Source organism: Phallusia mammillata, chromosome 3 (assembly GCF_965637545.1).
Source record: "Phallusia mammillata chromosome 3, kaPhaMamm4.hap1.1, whole genome shotgun sequence".
NCBI lineage: Eukaryota > Metazoa > Chordata > Ascidiacea > Phlebobranchia > Ascidiidae > Phallusia > Phallusia mammillata.
This window is the reverse complement of record NC_137254.1, coordinates 14101421-14120069: the sequence shown is the minus strand read 5'-3', so window position 1 is coordinate 14120069 and position 18649 is coordinate 14101421. Positions and strand designations below refer to the sequence as shown.

General features: G+C 40.8%; 1 protein-coding gene and 1 pseudogene across 1 annotated transcript; both read right to left on the bottom strand.

Annotated features, from left to right (window-relative positions):
• Positions 1-8878: 8878 nt before the first annotated feature.
• Positions 8879-14907, bottom strand: LOC145219604 (basement membrane-specific heparan sulfate proteoglycan core protein-like). The gene is made up of 5 exons (XM_080086948.1): positions 14739-14907; positions 13325-13441; positions 10889-11014; positions 10358-10468; positions 8879-9556 (listed from the first exon to the last, which is right to left on the bottom strand). Exons 1-5 carry the CDS (start codon positions 14905-14907, stop codon positions 9474-9476), a joined length of 606 nt encoding a protein of 201 aa, XP_079943074.1. The 3' UTR covers positions 8879-9473.
• A 1555-nt stretch (positions 14908-16462) lies between these two features.
• On the bottom strand, positions 16463-18285 carry LOC145220525 (uncharacterized; annotated as a pseudogene).
• Positions 18286-18649: the final 364 nt, after the last annotated feature.

The window sequence follows — 18649 nt, the reverse complement described above, 5'->3', positions numbered from 1 at the left end:
GCTCCGATCATTACAGCAGCCAGAAGAGCAAACATCACAAGTTGGAAGATGTTGTCTGCGGCTTCATTTACTTCTTCTTTTTCTCCTGCACCGTCTGCGACAAAATTTGTGTTTAAATCAGATATAACTTACATATGTAGGCCTACGCTAGAACAATATTTGATAAGTGCAGACCAGCGATAATTAGGCCTACCATACGTCCTCATTTTAGAGGACATGTCCTCCTTTTTAACAAAAACCAAGTTGTCCTCCAAGGACAAGAAAAAATTTCCCAAATGTCCTCCTTTTTAAAGAATTTCTCATTTAACAAATACATATGTGGCAATTATGCCTTTGAAAATGGACAAATACATATCTTCAGCTTAGTTTTTAAAGAATACAGGCGGATTTTGTGAAAACACAGGCTTATTTAAGTGATAGGCTAATCGTTAAACTCTATCCAAACTATTCTATGCAGTCTAATTTCTGAGGCTTTTATTTTTGGATGGGCCCTAAAGTATTTTTTCATATTCTTTTAAACAATGTGTCCTCCTTTTGGGGGATGGAAATATGGTAAGTCTAGCAATAATGCCACATTACTGGTTCCAAAGACCCAACCATGCAAGAAGCGTTTTATATAAGAATGCTTTAAGTTTTAACACTCGTCAGAATTTCAGTAATTCACTTTCTTATTTTAGCAAACAGAAACAACTATACACCGCTCTTATTAGCACAGGAATTTGCTGGATTGGTTTTTGTGGTAACAATCTGACAAAATATTGAGCGTTTGGCAGTAGTAAAAGTCAAAAGTGGATTATACAATATTATTCGTTTAAATACAAAAAATCAAGCAAATCGTTGGATTAGGCGCTCCTAAAAAGGACAAAGCGTAATCGAAATTCTGGCTTGTGATGAGATTCGAACCTCCAACCTATTGTTAGGTCAAAAAATCACATGTGGAAAACCGATTTGTGTACAACTTGTTAAAGATTCACATTTTTGCGATGTTACCTTGCAAAAGCAGATGACCGGTAGTTTGTACAATGTGAACTGGTCCTGCAGAAAGTCGTTGGTTGCGTCCATTGTTGTCAAGAGATCGACGTTTTTTCCCAGGACATGTCTAAAAATAGTTAAGTATTTTGCAGTATCTCAAAAAACTTACTCCATACTTTTTTTGTTTCACACGAACTTAATAAATAGCCCACTTAAATTTTGAAACCCAACCAAACATACTCAACTTAAATGTCAAGTCCATTGCCCGATTAAGTTTTATTACTAAAATTAATGTACTTAACTCAACTCCACTGTCAAGTCCATTGCCCGATTAAGTTTTATTACTGAACTAAATATGCTCAACTCAACTGCAAAGTCCATGGCCCGGTTGGCTTTTATTAATGAACTTAGAATACTTAACTCAACTCAGCTGCCAAGTTCATTGTCCGATTAAGTTTTATTACTGAACTATATATACTCAACTCAACTGCAAAGTCCATGGCCCGGTTTGCTTTTATTACTGAACTTAGAATACTTAACTCAACTCAGCTGCCAAGTTTATTGCCCGATTAAGTTTGTTACTGAACTAAATATACTCAACTCAACTGCCAACTCCATTGCCCGATTAAGTTTTATTACTAAGCGAGATATGCTTAATTCAACTCAACTTACTGGTGAGTCGCATTGTCCAGTTGAGTTTTGGCAGATGGTCACGTCACAGTGGATGTAGATAAATTGTTCTGCGTCGGTAAAGTTTGTCCACACAAAGCTCATCAGCTTGAAAGTTGCAAAGTTGGATTGGTAATTTCGGATCAATATCTTCGCGTCGGCAGGTTCGCTTCCACTGGGTGGCGCAACACATCTGATAATTTTTTAGCAAGGTGAAAAATAAGGGGCAGGAACTTGGCCGAACGGTCTGGCGCGCCTGACCCACATACAGACATAAAAAACCTGATCGGGATTCGTCCCCGGGAGAGTCCTGGGTTCGAACCCCGTGAAAAAAAAAAAAATAAGGGGCAGGAACTTGGCTGAATGGTCTAGCGCAGTGCTTGTCAACCTCTTTTGAAATGGTACACCCTTTTCACGTTTACTCAAAACTTAGTACAATCTGTCTATTGTGATAACTGGACATAGGTGTATTGTAGATTTGAACCTGGTACACCCCAGTACACCCCATTATATGGTACACCCATTAAAAACTATGGTACACCCTGGGGAATACAATAAACCCATTTGAAAAGCACTGGTCTAGCGCGCTGACCCATATACAGACATAAAACCCTGATCGGGATTTGTCTCCAAAGATAAACAATTTTTATTATACTTATTGCTAATAACGCTTACCCGCTTTGTACAATGGGAAAAGTGGGCAAACCACTGGAGTTTTGGGTGCGTGTCGCCCAACATTCTTCAAGCTGTGTACAATAAATAGCTTATTAAGTAAGTCATACACATGAACTAGAAAGTAGTAACATAAAAACTTTGAAATTGAAATTTAGTTCCCTCTAAATTCGGTACACAAATCTACACTTAAATACTTTTCAACAATTAGGATAAACGTGCATTCATAACTAGGATTAGCTCTGAAGCGTTCACGGCACACTTATAAACAAATCATAGTACGCCAGGCCCTTTGAAGGCGTTATACCGAATCAGCCTAAAGTACATTAAAGTTTAAAAGGATTGATTCGGTATGGCGCCTTCAATGGGCCTGGCGTACTGTGATTTGAAAGGATTAAGTGATGCTTTTATAATAGAAAAAACGTTTAAGTTTCAAGAACGTATAAATCCAATGTTGTATGGCTACACTAGCCAATACGGCCGATCTCTTGTCACCAGCTGCACTGTCTATAGTATAAACTCACATATTTACCTCAAGAAATCAATTTATTTTACTGTAACTAATTTTTTTCCAAAAGTGATATTTGTTTGTCATTTTGTTGTAATAACAATTTGGCAATCTAGAATTGTTGCTTGGAAATAAATGATCTGAGCTTTTGAGTTAGTCACATGTCCAGCAATTGTAATTTAGTGAAGTGGTTTTGCCCATATAAGGCGAGTCTTTGGAGTTCTGAATATTTCTGTGTTAGCATTTAACATTGCTAGGCCATTTGATCAGGGCTTCTGTCCAGTCTACTTTCACTGAACAGTTCGACTTATTACTGTTGATGTGTACTAAATAAAAAGCAAAATTGAAATGCTTTGTAGCAGGGGTCACCAAACTACAGCCCGCTTGCCGGATACGACCCTCGGGACCATTTTCTCCGGCCCACGACCACATTAATTTTCCATATCGTATAGATGTCTTTGTAACATTCTAAATTAATCTACTCCCTACGCAAGTTTTCCTGTAGAATGGATATTATCACGATATATAGAATTTATATTATCTAGTTTTATAGGATTACAACGCCCCGTATTGATCCAACGCCAGTTTGTTAACGTCACAGACAAACCTACAAGTGTAAGTGCGCGCGAGCAACTGCCTTCTTTAGTTAGTTGTGACGTAATATACCAGCATCGCTCGTAACATGAGACTAACTACACAATTTAACAGTCGCATTACCAGATTTTAAACCCTATCTTGGCGCCCCTATAAAAATCGCTCAGCGGGCTAAGTTTGGAATGACTGCGTTAGGGCATGTTAACTATGCGGCTCACGCGAATCATTTTTAAACTTATCTGGCCCACAGTAAAAAAAAGTTTGGTGACACCTGCTTTATAGAGTTTTCATGTTCATATCCACACATACATCAGTAAAACATAGGTCAGTAGCTCAAACCTGCACAATAGCGTGGTTGTCTTCCAGATCAACAAGTTTGACCTCTACATAAATGTAGCTTGGCACCTGGACGTCCCCGGGCAAGCTTACGTTGAAATATTCGTTGCTGAACAGATTTAGAGCGACAGCAAATTCTCCAGTGTTGGCAGCAGAAATTTCATCAGATCTACAAACGTTTTGAGAATTTTAAATGCCAGTGGCTTTTTGTAACACGAAATATATTTATAAAGTAACAGTGAAAATGACGACGGTGACGGCATTGCAAGTGCAGTGTTTGAACAGTGAATGCATTTTTCGTGCGAGTGCAAGTGCCCGTGTTGGGAACCAAATGCATTGTGGTGCCAATGGCGAAGGGGATGCCATAGCAAAGTACGTACAATGAATGCATTTCTAAGTGTCAGTGCTGTTGGAAATCTCAGTATAGTTTTTCTTTTCAACACTGAATACATTGTTTACGTGCCAGTGCCTTTTATAAAAACAGAATGCACTGATGACCTTCAATACCAGTGTTAGTTGCAATGCCAATTCAAGTACCAGTGCCTCAAAGACTTGATGTATTTTAAATGTGCCAATCCTAATAGCGATGCCTTTTCATGACTGTATGAATTTTTAGGTCAGTACCGCTTTCAGTGCCATATAAAAGACTAATTACCGCTTATTGGAAACAGTTGGTTTCTTTGTTGGAATCAAAGTCATGGCTTGGAGTCGTTACTTTCTCTTGTTAGTTTTATTTCAAACATCCAAACACAAACTGCGGACAGTGTAAATCTTTTCGACCTGTAAGGTTCCTGCAGTGCAGCTGGTGACAATTAGACATAGGGCCTATTAGCTAGTGTAGTCATTCAAAGGCACTTTAGTTTAATGAGAGTAATAGACAAAAAGGCTATGTCTCACCGATTCTATTCTGTGAAAACTGGTTTATAGTATTTGTTATTTTATGTCAAATCTATGCTTACAAAACTTGTTTAAGTGTAGGCCGCATTGGCTAATTCAGCAATGTGTCTTACTTATTATTTATTGGCCTTAATGATTTTATATTGCTTGTTACCTTATAGAAAGCTTCACATTGGCCAATGTCAAACACGAACACCGGATCTGATCCAGTGACCTTGCAGCTGTCATTGAGTTGAGAAAGGGGAGTTTCCCTTTCCAATGCGATGTAAAGTGTGTCACCGAGTTCGTAATCTAATGTGCTTTGTTGGTCAGCTGTTACTCTGTTAAGTTTGTGTTGTTAGTTCTTTTCTAGATCAATAAATTCAGCAGGACACTGGAAAATACATTTAGTTGTCAATAACAGCAGAGGACAACCTTTCGATAACTCAAGTAGGCTTTATTGCATGCCAAATCAATTATATTAAGTTTGAGCTAAGTGTAAAATTGGATTCCCACTGAAGAAGAGCGAAACTTCAGTTCGCCCAGCAAGTTATATAATATTGGTTTACTACTTTGCATGAACTTTGCATCTATAGTTTTCTTACATTTGATTAGATTTGTAGAGTAAATGTCACAAAATTAAAAAAAAAACTACCTGAAACCCAACAGTTATGTAGTGAAGGCTTTTCGTTTAATTTTTTCAAAAACAGACAACAGGCCCAATAAAGCCAAGGCATAGTCTGATATATCTGGACTCTGGTGGGATCTTAACCCATGACAGGACCTATTCCGTCACTCGAGTTCTACCAGCTGAGCTACACAGGTTCAATGGTGACCCCGCCGAATGTCGAATCACAAAGCACCGTTGCCTGCCTCGAATGGTAACAAATCATAGTTTATTTTTTGGCATAGATATCACAATATAAAACTTACGATATGGTCAAATCTTGCACTTTTCATTCCAGTGTCACTAAAAACAATAATCTAAAATTATTTTCTTCTAATCGCCATAACCGAAAACACTGGTTAGATTAGAAACTCAAATTTGGATGTGTTTTATCGTTATCGCAATCAGACTGCCCGTAACATCTACTATTGTGAACGATCGTACAGCTGCCAGAGAGCTTGTTTATGCATCTTAGTGCAGAAATGCATCTTAAGTGTGAAACCGGATTTATAGAATCATAGAACGACGCTGTGATTGCTGGTCTCCATGGACGCTTCAGGGCTGATCACAGTATGAATGTATTCATCTTATGATTTAAAGAAAATTTTATTTTTACTTTTGGTGCTTTATTAAACGCTGTTCAGTAAAACAACCTGCACTGATGATGGCAACAACGATTGTTGAAACGTCTCTACTTATATGCATTCTGTATATACAAGCTCTCTGGCAGTTATGCTTGTGAATGAACTACTTTTCAATATAGTGTATAGTGTTCTTAAGGATATAGTTAAGCTGATCTATCTAAATTAAGAGTGCACAACCTGCGGCAGTGAATATGTTTACTAAAATATATGTACTGGCGGCCGTGACGTAAATAAGACTCTTTTGCTAAATAATTTGATTTTAAAACTGCTTTAAACAGTTTTTGTGGTACTAAAAAGAGCATTACCGGCCTAGTAGCCATATGCGTCAGACTTTTTGTATGACCAATGTGTGCTAACAATGCGAACAAAACAGGTACCACAATCATCAGAATATAGTATATGACATCACAAACACTTGACTGATCTTTATACTGTACAACTCAATTTGTGCACCAAGCTAGGAAGTAATCTGTTTTGTTTTTGAAGCTTTGAGATGGTATATATATATATAGCAATTTTAAAATAAAAATAGGCAGGTAAATGGCGTCCGTTGGTAAAATAAGGATCAGCGATGCGGCCGCCGTAGCAAAAAGATTGTGTACCCCTGATCTAAACTATTGGATTTTTTTCAATGGTGCAAGGATGATGACTGATAAACGAAGTTTCAAATACAAATGTAACAAACCTGGGGCAACACAATTACGTTCGTCATCGTCGTAGTCAGCGCAATCGTGAAAACCGTCACAGACATAATGATTCGGAAGACAGTAACCGGATCGGCACGCATGCTCGTCAGCTCCACAAACTCCTGCGATAACTTATGTGGTCAAACTAAGGAACTAGATCAAGTCTATAGAGCCCTTATGGCAATTGTATTTTTATTCTGAAGTTTCGACGTCCTATACAGGTCGTTTTCACAAGATAAATAACACTGAATGCGCGTAGTACAGTGCACAATAAACAAAGGAAAAGGGAATTAAACACAAGAACGTCACAACGCAACCTAAACACTGTGCGATAACGAATGATTGGGTCTCCAATCTTCAAGCAGGTGCCTGTAGCACGCGGAAAGCATCACGTCTGTTTTGATGTTCATTGTGTTGCCCCGTTGGTGAGTATTCAATGACTCGAGAAATAGCCTTTTCCTGTAGTCATGCTCTCGAGCCACAACACACGCCGCATTGAAATCACTATGGTGGCCTTGCAAGACCGCGTGATTGGGAAGAGCCGACTTCTTCGCATCGCTGTGGGCAACATCCCGTTGATGTTCTTTTCGTCGGGCGTTGAGTGACCTTCCAGTCTCCCGATGTATATTAACGGACACTTGGCGCAGGGGATGGAATATAAAACACCTCGTTGTTCAAAGGTATGGATTGGAACTTTCGGGTGACTCAGTAGTTAGCGGAGAGTGTTGGCAGGTTTGACGCTAATCGCTATGCCGAAGTCACGTAACATACGCAGTAAAATAAAAGCCTGTTTTTGGATGGGTCACCTGTTTTGGACAAGTGCCCGTCGATCGCGGAGAATCCAGTTGGGGTAGCCCTAAATTTTAAGGCTTTGCGAACCTTTGCCAATTCCGCCTCGCATTCGTCGCTATGAGTGCACAAGTGTCATGTCTGATCTTTTAAGGAACGAACCACTCCTCTATTCTGGTATGTTGGGTGATGAGATCAACATTTGAGATACCAGCTGGTGCTCGTTGGCTTTTGGTACACTCTCGACTACAAGACAGCGTCATCGGTTCTTGTGACTCGAACATCTAAAAATGGAAGACTGTTTACCGACAGTTGCCCGTTGGGCCTTTGTTAGGGTCACCAACACTTGGGTGTTTTGAGAGACTTTGACTGCACCCATCCTAACCAGCAGATGGAAACGCTGCTTCCAACGCAGTGTTTTAAATATCGCAGAAGATAACCTTTCGAGCGTAGACGGAATGGCTGACATTGGTCATCGAGACGGAGACAATCCCTCAAAAGAATGCTCGCAACTTGGCGGGATTTTGCAGAGGCGAATTCTGCTGATGATTTATGAATCACTCTAAAAATATCAAGAATCCTGAGGCCGCTCCGCGGACGCCCCTGCCAAAGACATCGAAAATCCTGATGCCTGGGCCACGGACGCCTCTGCCCAAGACATCGAGAAACCCCTGGGCCGCGCCACGGACGCCCCCGCCAAAGACATCGAGAACACTGAGGCCTGGGCCACGGGCGCCCTCGCCAAAACATCAAGAATCCTGAGGGCCGCGCCAAGGACGCCTCTGCCCAAGACATCGAGAATCCTAATGGCCGCGCCACTAACGCCCCCGCCAAAGACATCGTGAATCCTGAGGGCCGCGCCACTAACGCCCCCGCGAAAAAACATCGAGAATAATGAGGGCCGCGCCACGGACGCCCCTGCCAAAGACATCAAGAATCCTGAGGGCAGCGCCACAGGCGCCCCCGCTAAAGACATCGAGAATCCCGAGGGAGGTGCCACGGGCGCCTCCGCCAAAAACAGCGAGAATCCTGAGGCCTGGGCCACGGACGAAACCGCCAAAGACATCGAGAATCCTGAGGTGTGGGCCAAGGGCGCCCCCGTCAAAGACATCGAGAATCCTGAGATGTGTAACCTATTATGTTGATTTGTCTAATATCCAATGGTGATATTTTAAGCGTTTAAATCAGTGGTTCCCAACCTGGAGTTCGCGGACCCCCAAGGGGTAAGTGAGATGGTTTCAGGGGGTCCGTGGAGGCAAACATTTTTAGTACCATTAACCAGCAGTACACTATTTTTAGGTTTTCAAACTGTTTTTACAATCATGCATTTAAGTGCAAACTGTTTATCAAACCTTTTGGCTCAAGAAAAAAAAATTTTTATACACATGAACAATAAAACATAGTGCTTTGTTTTAGGTATTGTACAAAAAAACACGATTGTACACATGCATGAAAGGTCGCCACAGTACACCAGAAACATTTTCTCTTCGTTGCATTGACTGCTACAGTTCACAACTTTATTAAGATTTTAGGTCAGTGAAGGTTGATTCAAATTCTGCCCCCAAAAGCGAAAGTATAATAACGTATAAGGCCGGAAACGAAAAAAAGTCTAAATTACGTTGGGTCCGTCAACGTATAACATTTATAATAGGGGTCGGTGAATACAAAAAGTTGGGAACCACTGGTTTAAATGAAGAGTTCAATATTTTAAAATCACGAAACTGATGTTCTTGCAAAGACTCTGATTGCAATTCATGCCAGGTGCGAACTGCACCAAACTCGAAGTATGAAACTGTATTGAGTTTTGAACAATGTTAAATGTAAAACAAATGGTTAAAAACGTTTACTGTTACATTGTTGATGATCCTCCAAACTCGCAATGGTTGTCAAAAATGTTAGATCGCAGGTAATCAAACTATGTTGTTTAGGTTCACATAAGTAGTAACGTGCCAATGCATGGCATAATTAATGTCTTTTCTTCGTGACCTTGCGCAACTTAAAAGTGCATCACCAATTCCGAAAAGCATTTATTCCTCTAGTAGTTGTTGCTGTTGCTAGTTTCAATTTTTGAAGCAACGATTGTGCAATGATCCAATCTTGCAGCTGCAGTTTTGACAAATCAGCCAGAAAGTAGCGCCGCAATCTGAGGCAGGTTTTGCGAAAATTGATTACTTTTTTTGTCAATTGAATACCGGATTACAAAAGTATCTGACGCAGCTCGCCTTAGCGCCCATGCGCTGCAAATGTTACAAAGTTTTTCACCAGGTTTCGGCCTTGTCTTAGGTTTGTACATGCTTACAATTCTGCACATACGCGACGTTTTGAACTAGAAAACGAAAGAGAAACTTCCCAAAGTGGAGCTAAAACGTCATAATTAAAAATTTGGGTCCCTGCCAAAATTTTCAGGATACATTTCTGGCTAAGGTGCCATGTAACACATCTTTTAAAATAGATTTCGGTGCAAGAGAAAGCACAAATCAAGCGATCTGGTAGGGAGTGCGCTAATTAAAGAGTATGTGTGCGTTGCTACTGTTTCTTCAACACACCTGGGGAAATGTACCATAGCCACGACAGCTAGAAAGCATGTCATCATATTCTGCGCAGTGTAAGATAATATAATTTTGACTTAAGAGTACTTATTTTTATTCTTGGCAACAAGAAAAAAAATACTGCACCTTAGCCGTACTGAGCACTTATGATAAAGGCTGTTTACATAACAAACAGATTATCACATAATCCGGTAAATCGCATCAAAAAGGTTTTGGCAAATCGATGATGCGATGTACCAGATTCGTCTGTACACCTGGCCCATTGACGGCGCCTGTCACCAAGCATTTCCGCATGGCAAGTCACAGACTAAATAAATAAATAAATTGATGAAATGATGTGGACAGGCATTTATTTTTGAGATAAGTACGCATAACTATAGTTTGTTACTAGTTACCGGGACATTGGGCTGCAAAATTCGTGATACAGAGTTGAGAGCTGCAAGCAAATTCAATCGGATTACACGACCCTTGGCAGATGAACTGATGAAAGGGGCAACCGTCCACATCTGCAGGTAAAAATAATGATCATTAAGTTGTGAACGCTTGTCACATGCACGACTTTGCAATCTTAAAGCGGGTTTCCTAACGAGCATCGTGCAGTCAACCACAGCGCTTGTTACATGAACGACTTTGCAAGTATAAAAAGTTTTCCTAACGAGCCTCGTGCAGTCAACCACAGCGCTTGTTACATGCACGACTTTGTAAGCTTAACGCGGGTTCCCTAACGAGTTTTGTGCAGTCAACCATAGCGCTTTTACATGTACGACTTTGCAAGCTTAAAGCGATTTCCAAACGAGCATCGTGTAGTCAATGATAGCGCTTGTTACATACACGGCTTTGCAAGCTTAAAGCCTGTTACCTAACTAGCTTCGTGCAGTAAACGATATCGCTTTACATGCGATTTTAGGGAGAACACAGATACTTACCCACTGGTATTACAGCACAGTCAACTTCATCGTCCGAACGGGCGCAGTCTTGTTGTCCATCACAACGGTAATGATTTGGGATACAAGCCCCGGAATCGCACATGAACTCATCGGAGCCGCATCGACCTGCATCATAACTTCAGTTTTACTAATTATTGTCGTGATTACCCCAAATTAATTTAAGTGATAATTAGTAGAATCTAACAAATGCTGTATTAATAGTTATCTTTATGTCGAACCAAGTATGCCAGGCGCATTAAACCGAATATACCCAATGTTGAATGGTCAGATGAGGTAAGGTGTGGGAAACATGGATGCTGTGGGATTCAAGCCCACTAAAAAAAACTTTTCAGGACTCATGCTTTACCCACTGAGGTACACAGGCCTAGTAGTGAGCTCTTTAAAAGTCAATTCATAAACACTGTTGCTTGCCTATTCTGCACAAGTCAGCTTCGTAGCAGGGATTCCAAGATTGACCAGTCATCAGTTTAGACCAGTGGTTCCCAAACTTTTTCATATTTTTTTCAAAACGGTCCCTTTGCCATTATTTCGAGGGCTCGCGGCCCTAAAGCCTAATTGTGTATTTCATAAAAACGAAAGTTGATTGCACGATTTTAGCTAGTTATGCAAAATTGCGCATAACAATCATCCAAAGACAGCATGTGACATCACAAACAGGACAAAAAACATTACGATTGTGCACGAACAATTGCATTTTTGATAGTTGTCATTCAATAAAGGCTATTGTTTAGCAATGAAGACAGTTGATTCTCAATTCTACTTTGATTTAAACTTATTTAGTGGCACAAACTGACGCCAAATAAGATTATAGAATTACTTCAACCGCTTCGCGGTCCCCCCCAAATTGCCTCACGGACCCCTAAAGGACCGCGGACCCCAGTTTGGGAACCGCTGGTTTAGACAAACTTAAATTCATAACTAGAAATAGTCTTAAAGCGATCACGCAGACCTGCTTTCACGGCATACACACATACAAATCATAGAACAGCCGGTCATCGAACATTCCCATTTGGCAAGGCATATGCTAGAAAAATCTAGCCCGCAGTTGGATTCACACCCAGGACCGGAGTCTTTTTGGAACTCGTGTTTTACAGCGAACTTAATGGCTGTATGAATTTATGTTCATCTTAAGTTTATGGTCTGGTATTCCTATTACAAAGCTGTGCAGAACAGGTATGGTTTCCGCACTTGTCTGTTTATTTATTGTATTGTTAGTTCTAGTTGCGCAGCGTTATGGCAGGGAGCACAACAACATAAAGCAAAAGAAGCCATTTGTCACCAAATACTGACGTCATAATTACCATAATACGGTATATCGCTATAGCATAGAACGAGGCCCAATTAGGCAGAAAATGTACCAACAATATACGGAAAATCCACATTTAGGTCATTTACGATAAATGGCACAACATGCACAAATACCTATTTGGAAGGATATGTTTCTAAAAATGCTGACGGAAAAGGATATTTGGGTGAAGGAAAGGTATTATCATTAAAAAATCAAAAAAAAGTTCATGCTGTCACATTTTCAAAAACTTACTTCTTAACCCTACTCCTATTTTGCTGCTAAATTAGTAATTCAGCTAAACGTTGGTCTGCCGTGATGTATAGTGTTAGAAGCAATTCCCCACGTGGTGTTAACCTGAGAGTGGTGCCGAGTTTGTTATATCTACACTGTTATTCTCTTATCGTATTTACTCATCAAGTATTTTAATACACACTCAATTTGACTACCGACAGGCAATTATTGTTGGCCTTACAGATTTTCCAGTTATAAAAGTTTTATTTTAAAGTCATCCCCCCACCCCCCAAAGAAAGACAGAAGCATATAAAGGTAAGTGATATCAAAATATATAGTATGAAAGCGGAAAAAGCTTCATAGCAATGGCGTATCAAAAAGCTGGAGAACAATCACATTAAACTACATATGTTATTTTTTTGACGTTGGCCATAATAAAAACCGTGCTACATATTTTTATTTCCCTGTCCGCTAAGTGGCGCCAGTGAGCTTCCAGCAGCAAGGCGGTTAATTGAGCAAGAATGGAACAGCGCCGGAGCATAAAGCACTGCGCCTTTCCTCGCCCAAGAGGAGCGGGGCTGTTTCAAAACCTAAAACTTATCGCAACGGAAGCTTCTACGTCACAGCTAAGCGAAGTACCCGCTTATCTGTGACACTTCGAGCCTTCTGCAGCAAGATTTCACTTGCCGTTCATTTGTAATCACACTACGTCAGTTCTATTAAAGGCGTCGAGTCGAATGAATTAGCTACGCCTTGCCATATGAAAATGCTTGGTGACCGGCTGATTCAGTAAATCGCCTTCAACAGGCCTGATGTACTATGAACAATCACAACGTCCTACCCGAAGGTACTTGTTCGCCATCTAGCGAATAAAAAAATAACAACAAACATCTTACTGTCGCAGACGGGTTGTGCGTCACCAGCTGGACATGGGGAATTGCACATTGACGGGTTCCATTCGCATTCCATCGAAGGGGTACACTGGAAGTAATGATATCTGCAACCTTCAGTAACTAGAAGCAAATATTTGCGTTATCTTCGTATTGTTCTCATGGAACAAAGGTGAGGGATGACTTTCAGAAAGCTACTCTCAACAAAGTGCAGCGGCCTGGCTGTAAGGGCAATATTAAGGCCAAGTATATCGTATGATATGTATGTTGGCCTTCCAGGCTAGTGTAGGGGGGCTATGGCACCGCAGGTTGTTGGAAGTACAAGGCGGACAGGCTGTGCCCAATCCTTTGTTCAATGCCACAAACTATGCAAAAAAACACAGGAAAACTACATACTCAATGGTAAAGCAACTGCTCGGGAACAAAAGCGGTGTCAAATCAGTGCACTGTCAGCATAAAAACTTAGAGCCATTACAACGATCAGTCAGCTGTGGGCAGTGTTCATTGCCCCAATCAGGTTTTACCAGCGCAGCTGACAAGATATTCACCGTACATGTTGGAGTAGACAGGTTACATGCAATCTAATTCGTCAGGACTTACAGTCTGAAAAGCTATGTATCCGCCCACAGGAAGCATAAAAATGATTTTTGATAGTGCCAATGTCAATCGTGCAGGAACTTGGCCGAATGGTCCGGCAAATCGGACCCACATGAGACATAAACAAAACCTTAAGCGGGATTTGTCTCCGGGAGCGGAGATCCTGGGTTCGAACCACGTAAAAATGTCTTGTCACAGCTGCACTAATGAAACCTGACATGTGTACACTCTAACAAGTGCGCAATATCTGCAGCGTGCTTATCATTGAAACGACCTACCGCTTATTCCTTGTAGGATTTTTAAGTTAGCCAGTTTGAATGTTTCGATTTAGAAAGCGTGCTTATTTATTTTTATATGAGCCTTACCTTCAACACGAAAAAAATTGTATCTTCTTTTTATAATTGATGCTTTTTGAACAAAACGTTGCAGTAAGCTCGCTTTAGATCAGCGTTTTCTTAAATAAGGTTCTGCAGCACAGGCTTGCAAAAGTTGCGGGAAACAATTGGTAAGTTATAAGCTGATGTACTTTACCTAACCACACACGCCAGCAAATTATTGCTTATTGCAATAATGTAATATAGATGTCATGGTCATTACCACCTAAGCAAAAAAACAAAACAGAAAAGACAGGAAAGTATACGTTCGCCAAATATAGAAATACGTTTCAAAAAAAACAAAATTAGATGATGATATTAAATCGTCATTTACTTTTGAAATAGAATTACAAGCGCTACTATCAGCATATGGAATATGCTTGTATTAAAAAAAACATAAAAGGGTAAAAAGGTAGATAGTAAAATACCGCGGCCTTTCTGCTACTTACTCGGACAGCCAATTTCATCGTCACCGTCTGCACAATCCTCTAGTCGGTCACATTTTCTTGTCACAGGAATACATCCACCTGATTGGCATTCGTATTCCGTTACAAGAAGAAACAGTACGGAATAGACGCAATTTTGTTTCTGTTGAGCTGAATTGTGCTCTGTTAGCATTTTACCATTAGATCAACATCTTAGCAATAAGATACGAAAGCAGTTTCAGACAACAACATGTAAAATAAAACATTCAAAGGGTTGGAATAAAGAAACAAAACAAGAACTGAATGCTGTGTAACAATAGCTATAGCAATGAGACAAAAGGTAATGAGTGAGTGTTAATAGATTTTATGATGCAGCTTATAATTGTGACAGTTTGTATTATTTGTGACTTTTTATGTTCGTAATTTAAAAGCACAGAGCTAATAAATGGTAAACTGCAGACACTGCGCACTGTCTCGACCTATAAGGTCACATTAGTGCAGCTGGTGACGAGAGATACGGCCGATATCAAAACAGTGCGCATGTCTGCAGCATATGTTGGTTATTCTTCTGTCAAAACTTAGTCATATGGATTAGCATGGTTTAGTCCAGGGGTGGGGAACCTTTTTGTTTACAAAGGCCACTAAACGGTTTATCAATTGTCGTTTAGGCCGCATAAGACTATTTTTCAGGCCAAGGACAGTGGTGTTCTAACTTTGCGACGTACAGAATGGTCGTTTTGCAAATCCCTTGTAGGGTTGTAGTACTTACGGTCCAAGCTAAATATAATTCGTTACTACATTTCAATCTTACCGTGTGACATCACAGACAAGCTTAAGTCATTCGATTATGCGCAAACAATTGTTCTTTTGCAACACTAGTAAGATTGTAGAATCGTCCTTTAGGCCGCAGGTTCCCCACCCCTGGTTTAGTCCCTCTTGGTACAAATGCACATCCACACAAATTCTGATCGGTTAGATCAGAGGTCACCAAACTTTTTCAGCGGGCCATTATTCAGACTTTTTTATTTTTAGCCCACAATAACTGTGGGTGACTTATTTTTTAGTGCAAACATTTAATTTTCGATGCAAACATTTTTTTTAGTGCAAACATTTATTTTTCAGTGCAAACAATTTTTTTAGTGCAAATTTTTTTAGAAAGCCTTTTTGGTGTGCTATTACAGGGTGTGTCAAAATTTGTAAAATTGTGGAAATGTGATAAACCTATACATTATGCAGGCAATTGATTGTAAACCTTCGCCACTAAATAATTCAGTACTTTCTATAGTTAATAAAAATTATAATAACAAGCATGTTGTGGATTTAAAGTTAAGACGATTTTTTTGCACTTTTTCACATTTACATTCTGTCTGTAGCCTACTCTCTGTACAGTGTGCCAAAAACCAAAACGTTGGGGTTGTTTGTCTTAGCTGCACTGCAGGACATGTAAAAAGGTGTGTTGTTTTACATTAAAGCTTGCTAATAGGCTTCATTGTCAAGAAATTAATACATCACACTTTCTATTATTGTTCAGTTTAAAATAAAGGTCCAATACTTTAACTACCCCTTGTGTTAACTTCTTACAAAAAAATTGAATTGTCCGTCACACCGAACTATTTTGCTTTATAATGCCAAAGTGAAGTAGGTAAACCGACACATATATTTAATTCAAGTCTATAACGCTCTTCTGGCAAAAGTATTTTTATTGCGACGTTTCGACGTCCTATACAGGTCGTCTTCATCAGGGTAAATAACACTGAATGCGACTAGAACAGTGCACGATAAACAAAGGAAAAAAGAATGAAACGCAAGCACGTCACAACGTAACGAAAACACCGCGCGATAACGAATGATTGGGCCTCTAATCTTTGAGCAGGTGCCTGTAGCACGCTGAAAGCATCACGTCTGTTTTGATGTTCATTGTGTTGCCCCGTTGGTGAATATTCCATGACTCAAGAAATAGTCTTTTCCTGTAGTCAGGCTCCCGGGTCACAACAGACGCCGCATTGAAATCAATACGGTGGCCTTGTGATACTGCGTGATTGGAAAGGGCCGACTTCTTCGGGTCGTTGTTGGCAACATCCCGTTGATGTTCTTTTCGTCGGGTGTTGAGTGACCTTCCAGTTTCCCCGATGTATATTAACGGACAATCGGCGCAGGGAATGGAATATACAACACCTCGTTGTTCAAAGGGGTTGATTGGATCTTTTGGGTGACTCAATAGCTTGCGGAGAGTATTGGCAGGTTGGACGCCAACCGCTATGCCGAAGTCACGCAACATACGCCGTAAAATATCCGTCAGTTTCGGTATGTACGGAAGTGTCACAAAACCCTCTGTTCTTTGGTGGGTCATCTGTTCTGGGCAAGTTGCCTGTCGATCGCGGAGAATCCAGTTAGGGTAGCCATTAAATTTCAAGGCTTTGCGAACCTTTGCCAGTTCCGCCTCGCAGTCGTCGCTATGAGTGCACAAGCGTCGTGCCTGATCTTTTAAGGAACGAACCACACCCCTTTTTTGGTATGTGGGGTGATGAGATCGAAAATTGAGATACCTGCTGGTACTCGTTGGCTTGTGGTACACTCTCGAGTACAAGACACCGTCATTGGTTCTTGTGACTTGAACATCTAAAAATGGAAGACAGTTTACCGATTGGAGTTCCATGGTAAACCGAATGCCTGGTTGCGCCTCGTCGAGATGCCGTAAAAATGCCTCAACCTGGTTCTTAGTGATGACACAAAAAATGTCGTCAACATATCGCCGCCAGAATCTTGGTGGGTTGGCAAATGTTGATAAGGCTTTTTCCTCAAGCGCTTCCATTGTCATGTTTGCGACAACCACAGAGACTGGGGAACCCATCGCTGTGCCTTGAACCTGTTGGTAAAAGCTTCCCCTGAATGTTAAATAGGATTGCTCCAAGCAAATCCGCAAACCGTCCACAATATCCAACGGGGACCATGTTGTTCTGTCTTTGAGGCTATAGTCGTTTAAAATCTTGGATGACGCAATGTCCATTGCCAGGTCCACTGGCACACTTGTAAAAAGTGACACGACGTCATACGACACCATTACCTCTTCGTTGGACAGGGGCTGCAACTGTGCTATCTCTTGAACAAACTTGGACGAGTTCGAAACAGTCCATTCTGTATTGCCCACAAGCGGAGAAATAACTTTCGCTAGGTACTTCGCAAGGTTGTAGGTTGGAGTACCAACAAACGAAACAATTGGTCGGAGAGGGATGCCTTCCTTGTGAATTTTTGGTAAGCCATAGATGCGCGGGGCGGAGCCATCCGTGCTATGCAGTTGATGGAATGTGGCTTCAGAAATGCATCCTGTCTCTGTGTGTAATTTCCCCACAAACTTATTGAGGATGCGTTCCGACTTACGTGTTGGATCACGCTTTAAACGCTTGTAAGTCGAAGTATCCAGTAATAAGTCTGACATTTTCTTGTCGTAGTCTGGGCAGTTCATGATGACAGTACAGTTACCTTTGTCTGCGGGTAAGATCGAGATATTTCTGTTTGACCTCAAACTTCGGATCGCTTGGTGCTCGGTGTTGCTGAGGTTGCTTTGACCCATTCTGTGTGTGCGGAGGTAGTTTGCAACTTTTAGACCACGTCAACCTAGGAGTTAATACACGTTACAATCGTGCGATGAGTGATTGTAAAAGGCGTTTAACATCGCTGAGTTGTATGTGCGACAGACGAAGGCCTGCAGTGGATAGACAGAAGATGCATAACTGGGTCATGAACCTGTCTGATTACCAACCGACGGTTGATGAAACCCAAGTTTTGCAACTTGGTCTTAATTTTGCCACTGCGCCCCGGGTGGTACCGAAAGAACAAATTATTGCTGCAGTGGAGAAAGGAATTTGGCAGCAACCAGCGCACATTAAAACAATCATTCAAGGCAAACTTGCAAACTGCCTCCGCACACACAGAAT